This window comes from Acomys russatus, chromosome 9 (assembly GCF_903995435.1).
Source record: "Acomys russatus chromosome 9, mAcoRus1.1, whole genome shotgun sequence".
Taxonomy (NCBI): domain Eukaryota; kingdom Metazoa; phylum Chordata; class Mammalia; order Rodentia; family Muridae; genus Acomys; species Acomys russatus.
Genome location: NC_067145.1, coordinates 16,315,775 through 16,333,796, shown reverse-complemented (window position 1 = coordinate 16,333,796; position 18,022 = coordinate 16,315,775). Strand labels below are relative to the sequence as shown.

Below are 18,022 nucleotides of genomic sequence, written 5' to 3'. Positions count from 1 at the left end.
TCTACAGTGTAAAGTGTTGTAGTAAATACATATGCTACTTCCTTAAGTACTAACTACAGAGGTGCTTCTACACTTGATTTGTAAGCACAATCATCATTACATATTAATGATAAGGTACGGAAAGGAAAGAACCTCTAGGACTTATCAGACTTAGGGAATACAATCATGTCAAGCACTTATGTTTCAAGTTTTAATCCATGGGAAAGCATTAACTATTCCTTCCAAATATGATAGAAGCTACCACTGCCTTTGAACTTTAACTAAGGCTTCGCAGTAGTGATGGAATATTAAAGGCATAATTTAACTTTTTCTTTTGTGGGCCAAGAAGATATCTCCATTTAAAGCTTGAGGAGCTGAGTTCAGATGCCCTTAAACCACAGAAGGAAACCAAGTGTCGCAGTGCATTTCCATAATGCAAGTGCAGGGGAAGGATGGGGCAAGATTGACATCAGGCCACCTCATCTAGCTGACTAGAGATAATTTGTCTCAAAAATAAGGTGGAATGTGATTAAAGGATATACTCCATGTTTACCTCTGTCCTCTGTATGCACACACATACATATGCATACATGTGTATAAGAAACATTTGCATTCCTAATAAATAAATAAACCTTTTATTAAAGGTGGACTACTTTATTTATTAAATCTTATTGTACACAAAATATGACGGGGTAAATTTAAGCTGATACTGAAATGTTACAACAAATTTAAGTTCTGCTTTTCATTATGATGGGACCTGGTCTTGAGTATAGCTGGCTAGGTTTAACTCAAAATATACCCAACTCAAGGGGGATGCAAGATGGCAGCCCCAATCAAACACTGTTTCTAATCAGCAGGACAGTTGTGACTGCACAGGGACAAGAAGACCAAATGGAGAGCTCCAAAACACCAGTGTTGCTGTTTCCTAGGTAAGGGGGTACCACAGGGTGTAGAAAATAGGGCAATCCAGCCTCAGATTACCTGGATAATACACAGAAAAGTTCCTGGGTCCCTGCAAGTGAACACACAGTCTCCAATATTTCGCCACACACCAGCACACATGTGCTCAATGTATCAGACTGAACTCTGGGCCACAAAGCACCAGACCCTATGGGAAGAACACAAGTGGATCCGTCATCAGGTCACCTGGCTGATCCACAGCAGAGGGCAGTTCCTAATTCTCACGTGTGCACGGGCACACACACATAAACACACACACACACACACACACACACACACACACACACACACACACACACAAGCAGTGTCAGACTATAGCCACTTACCAATGAGCTGCTCTCAATGGCCAGTGAGGGACACCAGAAAATACCACTTAGTGCCAGAGACAGCTAGATGGCTAAAGGTCAGCAGAAAACCACAAAAACACCGTATAAACAAAACAAAAGAAAAAAATCCACATAATCATCTCATGAGATGCCAAATAAACATTTGACAAAATCCAACACATGTCCATGTTTAAAGTTTTGTAGAGATCAGAGAGACAAGGTAACTACCTAAACATAATAAAAGCTATTTTCAGATATATTCAGCAAGCTAATAGCCAACAATGAATTAAATGGAGAGAAATTCAAAGCCACACCACTGAATAAGGGAAACTCCACTAAAATAAGGGCCTATACAAGGCTGCACACTCTCTCCATATCTCTTAAATATAGTAATTAAAGTTCTAGTTGGAGCAATAAGAGAGCAAAAGGAGATGAAGGGGATCCACATTGGAAAGAAAGAATTCAAAGTATTGCTACACACAGATAGATAGTATACATAAGTAACCTGAAAAATTCCACCAGTAAACACCTACAGCTGATAAACACCTTCAGCAAAGTGGCTGTATATAAGATTAATTTTTTTAAAAAATCAATAGCCCTCTTATATACAAATGAAAAATGGGCTCAGAAAGAAATTAGGGAAACTACACCCTTCACAATACCCACAAAAAATAAAGCATTTTTGTGTAACTCTAACCAAGCAATTGAAATACTTCTAAAAAAATTAAAGCAAAAACCAAAAACCTTCAAGTCTTTGAAGAAAGAAATTGAAGAACATATCAAAAGATGGAAAGATCTCCCATGCTCATGGATCAGGAGGATAGTAAAAATGGCCAACTTACCAAATACAATACAAAACCTATTAAAATAACTACACATTAATGTTTTTTTGAGAAAATAAGTTTATATACATATGAACAATATTGATATACTATAAATAAGATGTTTACATCAACATGTAGAAAGAAAATGTTGAAGATGATTAACAGCATTTGACAGAAATTTGGTTTATCTACTCACCCACAGGAGACATTTCTGGAACACTAGCAACGTAAGGTCCATCCAAAAACTTTGGCTCATTGTCATTAATATCCTGCACTTTAATGATGAACTCTGATTCTGGCTCCAATGGCTTCCTGGTTTCTATGTCCACTGCCTGAGCACGAAGAGTGTAGAAAGGTTTTTCTTCTCTGTCCAGACTTCTTATTGCATGGATATCTCCTGTAGTTTCATCAATGGTAAAAACAGTGCCTGCACCATCTCCAGAGAGCGTGTATTTAACAGTTCCCTCTCCCTTGTCCAAGTCAGAATGGAGCTGAGAGAGATAGAGAAAATGTTATTTAATCAGAGAAGATGAAATTACTACTTTATAGTCTTTCATGTTACATCTACAACTTCTTGATTATAGAAATTAAAACATGGATTGTGGGATCATCCAGAAAGCATTCTTAAGTTCTGGGCCATCAAGTCACTCTCCATAATGTTCTAATATATTGTTATTTTCATTCAATCATTGTTCAAAATATTTTAAACTTTTCATTGAGGTTGGATTCTTGTTTTCATTCTTTAAGATTATGTAAGTGTTTAGTTTAATCTGCACATCATTTTAAAATGTTAATTTTGATAGAGACTGTAATTATTTTTATCTTTTCCTTAAAAATCTATATATAGGCACTTGTTCTACTAGAAAATATTTTGTAGTGATGACTTTTCGTTCTATTAATGTTTCAACACAGAAGATGGCTTAGAAATTATTTTCAATTATATCCTCATCCTTTTACACTCAGCTTTCTGTGAATTGGCATAAAACTTATCACTGAAAAATGCAATTAAAAATATCATCTCTAACTATACATTTAAACATCAAATTAAACATTTTGGTTTAGTTTCAGCATAATAACACTATTCAAAATGTAATTAAGATGAATTCATTCTTATTTTGAATTTGCATTTACATCTAAATTTGCTCCTAAGTATATTTCATATAGAATATAATCATATGAGCTTGTGAATGATTGAAGAAAATATTTAAAGAAATAAGAAAATGGGAGACTCTACAATTTGGATTATTCTTTAAAACTTTTTATGCATTTTATTTCGGCATAAGGAAACTTGCTGGAAATGATGGAATGATGGGTTTTTTTTATTCTATTTCTTTTTAACCACTGTAAAGCGTGGGGAATTTGAAGCATAAAATCAAGCTGTAGAAAAATGTTCTTTGAACTTATGAATTTCAAATCACAATTGTCAACCACACTATTAAAGATATTCAATGCAGTGGGCATTACTTTCACTTTCAAATTTATGTTAAGGCGCAAGACAGGCAAAGGCTCAATGCAATAGGGATGGTTTTATGAGCAGTAACCAGTTTGCAATGGCTTAAAGGATACGTGCAGATATTTTGGGAATGGAGTGAAAATCTTAATTGGATTTTCACAGTGTGATTCAAGTAAAGTTACAAAAAAATCCATATAATTTGATTAAAGTCAAACTGTTTTCTTTCTAAACTGACTTAAGACTATAAAAGCAGATGTGTTGTCAGGCCTGTCAAAATCCGAATTAAATCCAGTTGCTTGTCACTCCCTCCTCCAACTTCCATCTTTAACCTTCTAATTTAAAAATCTAGTCTTACAGAGATTAAATAATCAAAAGCAATACATTAAAAAAGGCTTAAATTGTTAGATAAAAATACACTGATAAATGGTCAACTCATTTTAGTGATAGGTCATATGAAGGCGTCTTTTAAAAATATTTATTTTTATTTTATGTCTAAAGATTTGTTGTGAATATATATGAATATGCAGCCCCTGGTTTCCAGGGATCCCAAAGGAGGACACCAGCCTCCTGTTATTGTAGTTACAGAGAGAGAGTTGTGTGTTCCTAAATGGGTTCTAGAAACTAATGTTAGCTTCTCTGAAAAAGGACCGAGTGATGTGAAACTCTTAGCAATCTCTGCAGCCTTTGCAAACCAAAACATAGAAAAAGTCACAGGCTGCTTAGGCAAGAGTTAACATTATTGATTCAGTGCTGATTGACTCGGGCATCTGGGTAACCAAAATCAGATATAGGGGGTTATCCAGCAACAAATTACCCAATATCTAACTAACCAATATATATGCAAATTAAAAATAACTTGTTGGATATTATAAAAATCTCACTTAGTGAAAATGTAATACAGTGTTAATAAGATATTGCACAAGATAGGATAGGCCCTGTGCTTTTAGGCAATTACAACTTTTTAAAGCAAACCTTTTCCTAAAGACAGGGTCTCACTGTGTTCTACTGGCTGTTCTAGAACCCCCCACATAGTCCAGGGTAGCCTCACAGTCACAGAGACCCATCTTTCCTCACCTCTCAAGCGCCGAGGTGAAAGAAGTGTGTCCTCATGTCAGTTCAGCTTTTTATATTTTGATTATATAGATATGTAAACATAGAAAACAAAAATGGTAAGACAAATCCATATTGCTCTGCAAATACAGTCATATAATTATATCTCTGTGTACCAATACTTGATGCAAAGAGTATAGATAGAATTCAAATTTAAAATTATTCTTCACACACATTATTCATGTTTCTTATCTAATATGTGGCAATATACCCATACAATTCAATTATAATGTAAGGTTTACGTCCAATACATTGAAAGTGCTATTGCAGGTTGTTTAGGATAAGTAACTTATACAAGTTAGTTGCTAGTTAATCAGATCATGGTCATATCAATTACTAGTCTATTTTTATCACAAGAATATACATCCTAGGTGTAACAGATAGGTATGGTTTTATAGAAAGATAAGGTAAAATACTTAGATAAGGTCTTCAAAATCTTCAAAGACACAAAGAAAACAGCATTTAAAGATGTTTTTTATTATTTTAAAGGTTCAATGGCAATGAGACAGGTTAACTCCTGGCAACACCCAGAGTATCTCAAAGAAGACGATGAGCATCAAAGAATCTCCTTATAGAGATGGCTTCAAATGTGGCAAACAAATCACTGGGTAAAATGTCCTAATTTCTAACACAGACAGAATTTTGCCTAAAATAGGTAAGCTTCGATTCAGACAGAGTTGATGGTCAAACTCTTCCAAGACAGGATAAGCAAGTCCTAAATAGTTCCTGACTTATAAATATGTCTGCCAAGCCGGGTGTGGTGGCGCACGCCTTTAATCCCAGCACTCAGGAGGCAGAGGCAGGTGGATCGATGTGAGTTCGAGGCCAGCCTGGTCTACAAAGTGAGTCCAGGATGGCCACGGCTACACAGAGAAACCCTGTCTCAAAAAAACAAAAATAAATAAATAAATTAATTAATTAATTAATTAAAAATAAATAAATAAATAAATAAATAAATAAATATGTCTGTCAGATATATTGGGCCAGAAGTCTGAAGACTGTGCTCCAACATTAAAGAGAATTTTGGGTGACTATTTAGGGAGCAAACTCTCTTTGTCCTCTTCTCATTTGGGAAGCTGATAACCTGCACCCCCTGTGTACTCAGGTAATTAATTTTATTCCTTCTCAAGTCTCTCATGGGGTTTAAGACCAGATAGTTTTACAATTAAGCTTAGTTGTTTAGGGGTTAAGATATTTTTTACATCTAAATAGATGTTTTAAGTTGATAATAATGAGATATGACAGATACTGATTTACATTCAGAATTTTAGGCTCACCAAGTTAGGACAAATGTTTTCTCCAAGGTTGCCAAATGCAAATAGCCAAAACACTATGAATGTAACACTTGTATAATTCCTGTTTGTTTTGTGGTTCTTCTTGCTGTAGGTAGTTTATTGTGTATATGTATAATAATAGAAATATATATATAAAAAGTATAAAATACTTAACAAAAAAAGAAAACAAATAAAAACACCTTAATAGCCCTTTTCCAACTACAAACCTATCATCTTTTTTCTACAACGTTTGTGGCATTTAAAATTATGTTTTTAGTGGTAGGTGTTGGTGGCCCATGCCTTTAATACCAGCACTGGGAAGAGAAAGGCAATGTGATTGCTACAAGTTGCAGGCCATTCGCATCTATAAATTGAGTTTCATAATGTTCATGGTTACACTAAGAAACCTAGTCTCAAAAAGAAATCAAACAAAAAAGTATGCTGTTAGATTCTGCATTATATTCATATATTGAAATTGGGCAGTCAAAAGACATTACCAATTTTCTCATAAATAATATGTGGATTGGAAGTATAACTGAGTATGCATTTGTGTATTTTCTTTTATGTATTTCTTTAAAATAAAAAAGTAACTAAGAGGATTGAAATGTGACATTTTTATGAATCTTAAGAAATGTTGAAACCTTACTGTTCCCAACAATTGATCTCCATAGATAAAATTCCTCTCTCAAGTTCTCTGGTGGTGGAATTTAAGCTCAGTTTATACCATGTAGCTAATTTTATGTCTCATTTCCATAAGAACTGAGGATGCTTTTCCTCCTCTTTGGATAGTGTTGTTAAAAATATAATACTACATAATTTTATGTAATTTTCTAAAGCTACACACACAGAAAATTATTAATTTTATCAAAATAACAATTTAAAAGTAACTGCTATATTTGTATCTTATCCCAAGTATTAAAAATAAGGTTTTTCTGAGTAGGTGCTACAACATTTGCTGTTGAAGCCGCCAACGCCAATAAGATCATCTTTTAGTATTGACACTTAAAATAAAATCTCCCCCAGAAAGACTCCCATAAATGATGGATGTAGAAATAGGTCCTGTCCGGATAGTTGTTTTATGGAAGCAATGGTGTTATTTTCTGATGTGTTCCAGTCATCTCAGATGGTGCGTGAAAATGAGATGCCAAGAGAGGCTTAAAAAAGATGCAGAGGCCTTGCTTCAGCGTGGAAGCAAATCTTGAATTTCGGTGCTTAAAAGTTTGAGAAAGCTAATCTAAAGTTAAGTGTTTACTAGCCTATCTCCAAATGTGGTTTGGAACTGCTGCATTAAAAGGCACTTCATTCGTATTTTCTCTGCGTTGAAAAGCGCACATCAAATGGAAAAAGTGTTTGTATAAATATGCCTAGCAGTGATTTTTATTTTCATTTGCCATTTGCCAAGACATGTTTAATAGACACACATAGAATATGAAGGGATTTGGGTAAAGAAATATCTGATTTTAGGAAGGTAGATTTTCCTAAAGAAAAGAAAAAAAAAAAAAAAACAAGAAAGAAAAACCTTTACTATTATTTTTTCAAATGTAACCATTTCCATTTATACATGCATTTACTAGATCAACATGTTACAAAAATCCTGTCCAAATATTAGTTTAGTCCTAAATGCAATACTTTAATAATATGCTTCTTTTTGTATTGAGCACATGTGTCGTGTGTGTGTGTGCATGCATGTGTGTGTGTGTATGTGTGTGTGTGTGTGTATGTGACCATGCATGACATGGTTAGGTAGAAGTGTGATTACAACCTCAGTTTAGTGCATTTGAATCATATCTTCTTTCTTATCTACTTCTGCCTCATAAGGCAGCAGCTACCCCAGCCTGTCTGCATTTTTCTTTTTCTGTCTATCATCTTACTGGAGTGTTGCAATTACAGGCACACATTTATATCTTTTGGTGTTTACATGGATTGTTGGTTTTACTGACACAGGTTTTCAGGTTTGCACAGCAAGTGTTTAACATACTTTATCATCTCTCCAGACCAAAACCTGTGTCTGCATGTACTCCGTCAGCCCTAGAAGGAGGCACGCTTAAGTAGGGAGACGGAGGCACATGTACAGCGCTTGGGAGGCAAACAGGACAGTTGTCTTGAGAAGCGTGAACAACAAAAGAATGAAGCAAAACATTCTCAAGGAATTTTACACAAATGGATCTTAATATATGCTCTTCTTTTAAAACAGATTTGATTCATAAAATGTTTAAATCATAATTTATTTGTTTTCTGAAATGAATCTTGATCCATAAAGCATTCCTCAGTTGGAATTCATTTAATCAATTTATGCCTCAATTTTCTGCTAACATTTGACTCTTTTTTCGGTTCCTCTGTCTGCTCTTGTATATTTGACTTACCTAGAATCCATTTGGTGAAGTTTATATTTCATCCACCTTTTTAATTATATATTTTTGCTCGCTGTGTGAATTTCATACACATTTAATTTATTCTTGAAATGTTTTTTATTGGAGTGGCTTCAATAGGCTCCCATACTTGAATAGTTAGTCATCGGGAGTAGCACTATTTGAAGAAACTGTGTCACTTAGGGTGGACTTTAAGGTGTCAAAAGCTCATGGGGACACCAGAATCTCTGTCTGTGAATCAAGACTACCTCTGAACTATATTCCCAGCACCATGCCTTCCATTTCTTCTGCCATGATCTTTTTCATGATGATAATGGACTAATATCTAAAACTGTAAGCAAGTCCCTAATCTAATTCTTTTTTTTTATCAGTTGCCTTGGGCATACTATTACTTTATGGCAATAAAACAGTAACTAAGACAGAAGTCGGTACCACTTACTGAGCTACTGCTATGGCAAGGTTGACCATGTTATATATTTTGAGGAATGTGGAAGTCTTTGGGATTTTGTACAAAAGTGTTCGAATACTTTAAGTAGGGTTTAATGAAATTTATCAGAATCATGACAGACAGTAGTAAAGAGAGTCATGTAAATTATTATGCAACTCAAAAAGTTTCAGAGAGGAAGGATGTGAGTAAGTGGCTGAGAGACTACCTTTGTGATATATTGGCAAAGAGTGTGGCTGGATTTAGCCCTTGTCCTGAGAGTATGCTTGAGGCTAACTTAAAGTGTGGATTGTTAGCATTGACTGGAGAGATTTTAAGACAACATAGTTATGCATTTGTTTTGTGTGGTTATTAGTGTTTACTCTGAGGCACGTGTATAATGATAAGGAACAAATTTGACAAAAGGAAATACAAAAATTTTGGTTTTCAAAAAGAGGATTACCAGAAAAGATGCCATTGGAACCACTATGCTCAAGGAAATAAAATGTTTATAGAAAAACCTGATGTGAAATGGAATACAGGTAAGCTTATGGAAAGATGCTACCCAGCTATATTTCCAGCTTGTACAAAGAAATTTTAAAAAAGCTTAAGCAGTGAAGAAAACCATCAAGACAGAAAGCTGATGCAAATGTGGTTAATCTTTGCATGCAAGCAGTTATACTCACTACTAGTTGGTAAATTCATATTTATAAAATATGGTAAATGTTTCTTATATTTTTATTAATCTACTGTTTGAAATATAAAGCATTACTTGAATAGCTTTATTCACATACCTGACTCACATAGATAAACAATGCAAAATAAGCAAAATAAAAACTATTTCAAATATTTTAGGTTGAAAAATTTTAGTGGGATATAAACACTTTCTATATTTTTCTTGGTAAGTTTAGGGACTAATAAATACTTCTTTAAATGTAGTAGGCCTGTATCATGCTGTCTCAAAAATGTGTTTAAGATGTAGTTGAGAGAAAAAATTAAAATAAGACTTAATGATATTCTATAATCTTACCCAACTGAAGTTTTAACACAAATATCTGTATTAAAGACCTTGAATATACAAGAACACTTGCCATTCCATGTCATTCTCGTCTCGCAAGAATACTCATCTTTTTCTAGCTTACTTTTAGTGATCTGGACTGGGAGGATATTGCTTTGCAATGTTAAGATTTCCTGTTAAAAGCCCATGTGTGTTGAAAGCTCCCCTGCCTAGGTAACAAACCCAGAGCTATTTATCATCTTGAAACATTTCACCTTCTATTTAAGAAAGTAGAGATCTGTTTCAAAAGGTCCACACTCCCCACAGGATATGCTAATGAAGAACAAAGAAGACCAAGAGAATTTATATTGCTCTGGATCAACAAAAGCATTATTCAAAGATGTATTGTACATTCACACACACACACACACACACACACACACACACACAGAGAGAGAGAGAGAGAGAGAGAGAAATGCTGACCCCCAGTGCCTCCCTCAGTGTCTTCTTTTCCTTGGATATTGAATTCATGATTGCATGCCGCAGCAGCCTAATTTCTCTGGTTGTCACATTCTACAACTTTAATTCATTGTCATTATTTTTTGTCTGTTGAGTGTGTTATAATATAATAGTGAACAAGTCTGCAAAACTAGAGAGATCAACGCACTGCAGCAATGATTTTGAAGTGAAGATTTTAAAAGAAATTAGAATGCACATTTATACAGTGATGAAACATCTTCACAAAGCTTGATTTTTAGATGATTACATATTCACAAAAGACAGTATTTTTTTATCAAATAGTCAGCAACAGGATCTCTGCTTTGGTAACAGTATTATTTTTCACTTTTATTTTTATTTATCATGTGTGTGAGTGTACATGTATGTGTGTGTGTGCGTGTATGTGTGTGTGTGTGTGTGTGTGTGTGTGTGTGTGTGTGTGTGTGTGTGTGTATGAAACAGAGTATGTGGGAAAGTCACAGGACAACTTTGTGTGGTAGGTTCTCTACTTGCATTTTCACATGGGTTCTTACGCATGCATTCAGTCTTCTGGCTTGTGTAGCAAGATCTTTACCAGACGAGTCCTCTCATTGGCCTAGGGCAGGGACTATCTACCTTTACTTTGCTGTTTTGATGGCTTACTGATTCTGGAAAGTGCAGATAAGTATGTAACTGCTGCGAGTCAACTCCTTTAACATTTTATATGGCAAAATGAAGACTTCTTTCCTTCCCTCCTTCCTTCCTTCTTTGCTTCCTTCTTTCTTTAGTTACTTTCCTCCCTTTCTTTTTATTTTCATACGCTAGAAAGTAAACCCAGTGTTTAATGTATAAGGAACATACACTGTGCAAACTGATTTATTCCAAATCATTTTGCAGGGCTAATTTAATTAATTTAGCTTCTTATATTTACCTGGAATTAAAATGAATCTGGAAACTGTGTATCATTAAGAAGGTGCATGCTGTTTGTGAGCTCTGGGTAATCTGGAGCGGTTTTTCAGTTTGTTCTTCATGGAGGACTAGCAATACCTCACAGTGCACTGAAAACACTACTTCCCTGAGTTGACATGCTAATTAACAGGAACTTAAAAAATTGCCTGTATTTAATTTTCTTTATTCTTTTTTTCTTTTTTCCTTCGAGATAGGGTTTCTCTTTGTAGACCAGGCTGGCCTCAAACTCAGAGATCCACCTGCCTCTGCCTCCCCCAAGTGCTTGTATTTAATTTTCAACCTGGTATATTTTATTCAGCATCACTATGCTGGTTACTCTTTAAGGTTGACATGACTGGATTAAGAATCACCTAGGGCTGGAGAGATGGCTCAGAAGTTAACCCCTTCCCAGATCTAGCCAATGGTCAGAATATTCTCCACAGTTGAGTGGAGAGTGTGATACGACTTTCTCACGTACTCTGGTGCCTCACATTTGACCATGTCCCCTGGAGGGGGAGACCTGGTGGCACTCAGAGGAAGGACAGCAAGTAGCCAAGAAGAGACTTGATACCCTATGAGAATATATAGGGGGACGTAATCCCCCTCAGGAACAGTCATAGGGGAGGGGAATAATGGGAAAATGGGGGGCGGAGGAATGGGAGGATACAAGGGATGGGATAAACATTGAGATGTAACAAGAATAAATTAATAAAAAAAAATAAATAAATAAAAAAATAAAAAAATAAAAAAATAAAAAATTGCCTGCACACAATCCTTCGCAACAAACACCATCAATACTCATCTGAAGGGAGTTAGATGTAAATGCAGTTTACTGAAGAATAGATTCAAAATTAGTGTGCACCACAGCTGCTATGTTTGTATCTCCAAAACCAGATGAATTGTGCCAGGTGAAGTGAAAATTTCTATCCAGGAAAGAATACAACTCCCTCCACATGCCCTGAAAGCTCTAAATCAGGTCATTTGATTATAAGAATATGTTCAAGGGTGTGCAATATTACATATGCCTGTAGTATATCTGGAATCACCAACTCTGCTAAGTTAATAGCAAGGGTGGGATGTTGCTCAGAATTCAAAAGCTCTATGATATCTGAAGATGGAAAGTGAATTCTTAAAGAAAGGTGAAAGATACTTACATGTTATTAATAGAAGCTACAAAAATATCACAAGGAACAGGATAAAAATAACACAAAAAGATATTATGGGAATTAGGGAGAAAGAAGTCAGGAGGAAGAGAGGTAGGGTTAATGAAGGAATGAGAAAAGAGAGCCAGAAGAAGGGGAAAGCACCAAGAGAACCAAAGTAACTTATGCAAGAATACATAAAATTCTAGAAATGAAAATAAGTAACTCATATATTTTATCCAATTATAATCCAAGAAGCAAACTAAATAGTTTTTTTCTTATAATAGCTCTTCTACATGTTGAAAATTCTTGCTTTAAGGCAGTTTGCCTGGTTATTGTAAAGGTTCCTAGGATTGGTAGTATCAGTGTACTTTCCTTATTTGAACCAGATAATTGGCTTTTAAACCTGGGATTTTTAATTATTCAATTATTTTAAGTTTATTAGTGTTTTTCTGCATATAAGTATGTGTATTACATCTTTACTTAGTACTCTTAGAGACCTAAAAATGATGTTGGATACCCCGGAATTAGATTTACTAATAACAGTAGTGAGTCCTCATGTGAGTGCTGGGAATTTAACTTTGGTCCTCAGCCAAAGCATCCAATGCTTTTAACAGCTGGGTTATCTCTGAAGCTCCAACTATTCCTGTTTTTATGACATGTCACTGTGATCACAGCTGTATTTCCTGATCAGTATGGAGAACATTGATTACCTCACTGAAGAGAGGAATTCTCTTTCCCAGAATCAAGGTCTTCAGTTGGAAAAGACAGCACCCTCTTCAGTCATTCTTTTCATCCTTGGCATCCCCCTCAGGTTAAGCTTGGGATTTTCAAAATATTTCCTTGCCATCATAATGATATGATATGACTTTGAAGAGGGGAAGTGAGCATGGAAAACGTCGCTTTGTTTACTGATATTGTACAATATGTACAATATTCTCAATATTGTTCATCCCTTAACAACACCCCTCTACATGTAAGGGTCACGAAGATAGGAAACAGCAAGAGGAAGGGAAGCCCTCCTCAAGAGTTACAGGCTAGCCATTTTTGTAATATATGTATGCAGCTTGTGTATGCTGCCCAAAAGCCTGTCTCTCAAGACAGAAACTAAAACAAGCAAACAGGCAAAAAGACATTTTAATAGAATTGAAGCTACTTGAAAGATGTATTCAGTTCATAATACTTTATAATTGAAGATGTATGTTATGAATATCTAGTCCCCATTTTAAACCCTTATTCTTGCTATAGTTAGTATGATATTCTTCCCAGTTTGATTTTTAAGACTGATTTGTCATTCTGCACATCTGGTGGGAGACTGGGCATTGTCAGGTACCCTCCTGGGAGGCTCAGGCCCTTCTAGTACCCAACAGGAAGTGTACACTCTGGGCTGATAAGGGTAAACTACAGAGTCAAAGGAGTTCAGGCCTCTAAAACCTGAACCAGGCAGCAAGGAAGGCCTAGTTTGGGTGAGAGAGGCATAAACAGGAGCCCAGTTTTATCTGGGCAATCAAAATGGCTGATACAAAACCAGTCAGCCACTTAATCTGGCAGAGAGACACTGCGGTGTGTGGAGGGGCTCTAGAAAGATGGAGGTAGTTACCTGAGCTGACAATCTATTGAATGGTAGAAGCTCTTGGTATCTAGCAGCATGTAGCTGACTGACTGGCAGCTAATCCACAGGGTTCCAGTAATGAATCTGTAGTTGGAAGAGGAGCCCTTCATTCCCCAGAATAAATGACAAGAGTATCAGATTATCTTTGATGAAGCATATGATTCTGGCCCATTTATTTCCTGTGAAACAGGAACATATATATCTTGGGCTTTGGGAGGGCTTTTGAGGGTGAATGTGTTTGATTTGCTGGGGCTAGTGATGTCAAGGATACTTCATTTATGTGTAACAACAGAGCCCTATCATAATACCATAAGATGAGAAAGAAGTACTTAATTATCTTGTGGGTGGGGGAGAAAACTCCAGGTATGTTCAAAGGTCATAGGTTGAAAACGAAGGCAACAAGACATCTCATTAGCATCGGGTGTTTCCAGGAATCCCTAGGTGCATTCTGAATAGGTTTCTTACCAGGAAAGTATTGGGCCTGTGATTTCCCTGAGGGCTATGTGACTCTCATTAGCGGTTCTGGGGGTCTCCAAGTCAGGTGGAGGGGGAACCCAGCTGAGAAAAATAGTCTGACATCTTGTATCCTGCTCAGAGGCTATTTCAAGCTTTGACTTTAAAAACTGGGTCCTACATTGATTCATTTTAATTGCATTTGTGTGTGCGTGATTTTACACACACACACACACACACACACACACACATATGACCTATGTGTACCATGTGAATGCTGGTATGCAAATAGGCCAGACTCAAAAGGAAATTATACTCCATGGACCTAAGTCATAGGTTATAATTACATAATGTATACAATTATATATAACCTATAGGAGTTAGAGGATATTCTATTCTGACATTTAACTGCTGGGGATTAAACTCCTCTGTCCTGCAAGAGCAGCCAGTCCTTTTTACCATTGAGCTATCTCTCCAGAACAGGTATTTCTTATTTAATTTTTATTAGAGTGGTTCGTTTCAGATTTACATGTGTCTGTCTAACATTTGAGTTTGGAGTTTTGCTTTCAATAGTAAGAGAAATAGAGCAAGATTGGCCCACACCCAACAGCTTGTATTTTTGGCAGGCTAAGTATTATAGTTATTAGATATGGCTCTTAATGATATTTTAATATATAATGGGTTTAAAGGAAAATAAAACAAGCACTAACAGTTAACAAATCTAAGTTTCATTTGCTTTTTTTGTTTTAGTGTGTTTAAGGATAAAACATTAAATGATCTAAAATCCATGAGCACGCACTATAAATATTTAAAATTTTAAATTCTTCAGCCTTGCTTATTTGGTATTATTGTAAATTAGTAGTTCTTATAACTATTTATATTCTGATTTGTGAGAATACTGCCACTAATTTGACTTCATAATATGTGTTTCTTTTCTTTTTTCTTTTTGACCCCTACATATGCCAAATTTAACAATATTTGCTAATATTGTTTATGGTAATTTATATTAATGCTTAGAAGAACTCTAATTGGGTTTAAAGTAATCATAGAAATCCCTGCCAAGCTCTTACCTTTACCTTGGCAATTTTATATTGGCTTAGTATATTTTGAAGCACTTTAGTACTCATAATAATCCTATTAGTGCCACTGTGCTGTTATCATCCTTGTTTTGTTGATGTGAGAATCAGGGCCTCAGCCCACTAACTTGGCTCAGCACACACAAGCAACAGGAGTCAGAGCAGGGACCAAAATCATAACATCTAATCCCCTGTGTGTTTCTGATGAGCACTTAAATCAAATCCACTCATATTTAATTCAGTGATATAATGCCTTTTTTTTTTTTTAACATTTTTATGTTCTTAGGCTTGAGATGGACAAGTAACTTAAAAAGAAAGAAAAATCCCAATGAGTGAGGAAATCGGCAATAAATGTAAATTACCAATGATTTGTATGTTTGCCATCAGTTTATTTACAGTTAGATTTGTATTACCATGAATGAATACTTGTAAATAAATAGTTTCATTCAAAAACACTTTGTGCTGTCTATTATAATTGTGCTATTAAACATAAACTAGAGAATGTGAATTAGTTGTTTACAAGGAAACAGGGATCTGGTTGGTAATTATAAGCATATTTACACAAATTACATCCATTAAAAACATTATCTTTAAAAAAAAAAAACCACTAAAATTTTAGGGACACACGTGTTTCATTGTAAAAAGCAAGCCCTCTAATGACTATATTTAGGATACAATATTTATGTTTTAAGGTAGAAATTATTTGTGTAAAATAATTTATCATGTTTCTTGCTTGTTAATTAGAAATAATTAATAGTCATTTGGAACTAAGTATATTATGTTTATATTGATAAGAATATAATAACAATAATGTTTCAATTAGAGTATATTTTCTATTTTAATGCTTTGCTTAAAATGTCTGTTTTGAAAGACAAATGTCATTTAAACACATTATAAAACAACTAAGTCACTTTGAAATATATTGATGAAGGTGCCTACTTTTCACAATTAAGTCACTTACAAAAAGAGACACGTTTGGGTGTGGAGACCTTTGTTTATATGAGAATGCACCTATACATGGGAACACAAAATATTAGAGATTGTATTTTACTTATTAATACTTACATAAGCACATTTCTGCAAAATTAATAAAAGAGCAAGTAGAGGTAGATAATATAAAATAATGTTCTAAAGAACAAAATGTAAGATTATAAATTCTTTTTACTTTCAAGGGTGGTTTGAAGGTGACCCATTTTTGTGCTAACTATACTGTGGGGATTGCTTTCCTGTGTTAAAGAAGAAATTCACTTCACTAAAGTCTTTTATTTCCTTCCTCATTCTATAGAAACTACTTAAGACTGAATTTGAAAGTATAATATCAATGAAGAGAAGGAAACACAAGAACTTCAGTAGCTTGCTCTTGTTGTTCAGAATAGAGGCCTTCTGAAAAATTAGTTCTCAAAAATTCCTCTCTTTCATGTTTACTTCCTATAATGATATGATAAATATTGCCTAATTTGCAACTAATTTGCATGATAATTTGTATGTTGCATATTTCTGTCCAATATGGGTAATGTTAGTGTAAAAATAAACTGTGTTAATGAGCAGTAGTTCCAGCAAGTAGTCTGTGTAAAAACTGTAGCAAGTTGAGTATTGTCTTTAAATACAGGTTAGCTGAAGGGATTTTCTAACAATTTCGTTATAAATATATTAAAGGAGGAATCATTCTCAGTGTTTCTTTATTTCCCAGTAGGCTTAATAAGACTCCCAAGAAACCTTCAAGAGCCCACAGTTCTACTTTGCCTTTAATATGGGGAAAAAAAGAAAGAGAGAGAAACAAACTGAAAGTAAGTCTTCTACTTATACTATAGTTGATTTTGTTGCTTTTAGCAGAAGTTGAATATCTGAGTGAGAAAATTATTTCAAGCTATTTTTGAAGCATATGAGATGAGCTTTGAGCTTTTGAGATGAACTTTAAATACAAGGTTATGAAAACAGGCCTAATTAGCCATTGATTGAGGGGTCCAGAACAATCAATATATGTTTAATCATTTTATTGCCTTTGAAAAATAATTTTTTCTAGAGTCCCCGTCAATTTCTCCCAGTAGCCTACCCTGACTTAGGTCTGTAACATGTCAAAGAGATGCTCCTGCCTACAGTTCTTCTTTTCTCTGCCGGCCTTCTGTCCTCCTCTCTCCTCCCCCTCCCCCACACCCCTGTTCCCACCTTCACCCCCTGCTCTCACCACATCTCTTCATCCACTACCTCTGTCCATTCTATTTCTTCTTCTGGATGAGATTTAAACATCCACTTTTGAGTCCTCTGTTACTTATCTTCTTTGGGTCTGTGCATTGTAGTATGATTATCCTGTTATGTATGACTAAAATCCACATGAGTACATACAGTGTGTGTCTTTCTGGATCTGGGTTACCCACTCAGGTTGTTCTTTTCTAGTTCCATCCAGTTTTTTGAAGGGTCCACAGAGACTGAAGAGGACACCCTCTAACCAGACAAGTCTCCTGGCAACCCACCCACAATAACTTCAACCCAAAACTCACGCTGCCTACAAGATATGAGGGATAAAGACAGACCAGATAGAGCAGAGATTAAGAGAACATCCAACCAATGCCTAGCTCAACCCAAGAGCACCCTATGGGA

The 18,022-nt window shown here is 35.2% G+C and overlaps 1 protein-coding gene across 1 annotated transcript in view; it reads right to left on the bottom strand.

Moving 5' to 3' along the window:
* Positions 1–18,022, bottom strand: part of Cdh12 (cadherin 12) — a 293,116-nt gene that overhangs the window by 190,195 nt on the left and 84,899 nt on the right. The window contains exon 2 of the mRNA XM_051150994.1: positions 2,286–2,580. Within this exon, the coding sequence (XP_051006951.1) occupies positions 2,286–2,580 (295 nt within the window). The remainder of the gene's footprint in view (positions 1–2,285; positions 2,581–18,022) is intronic.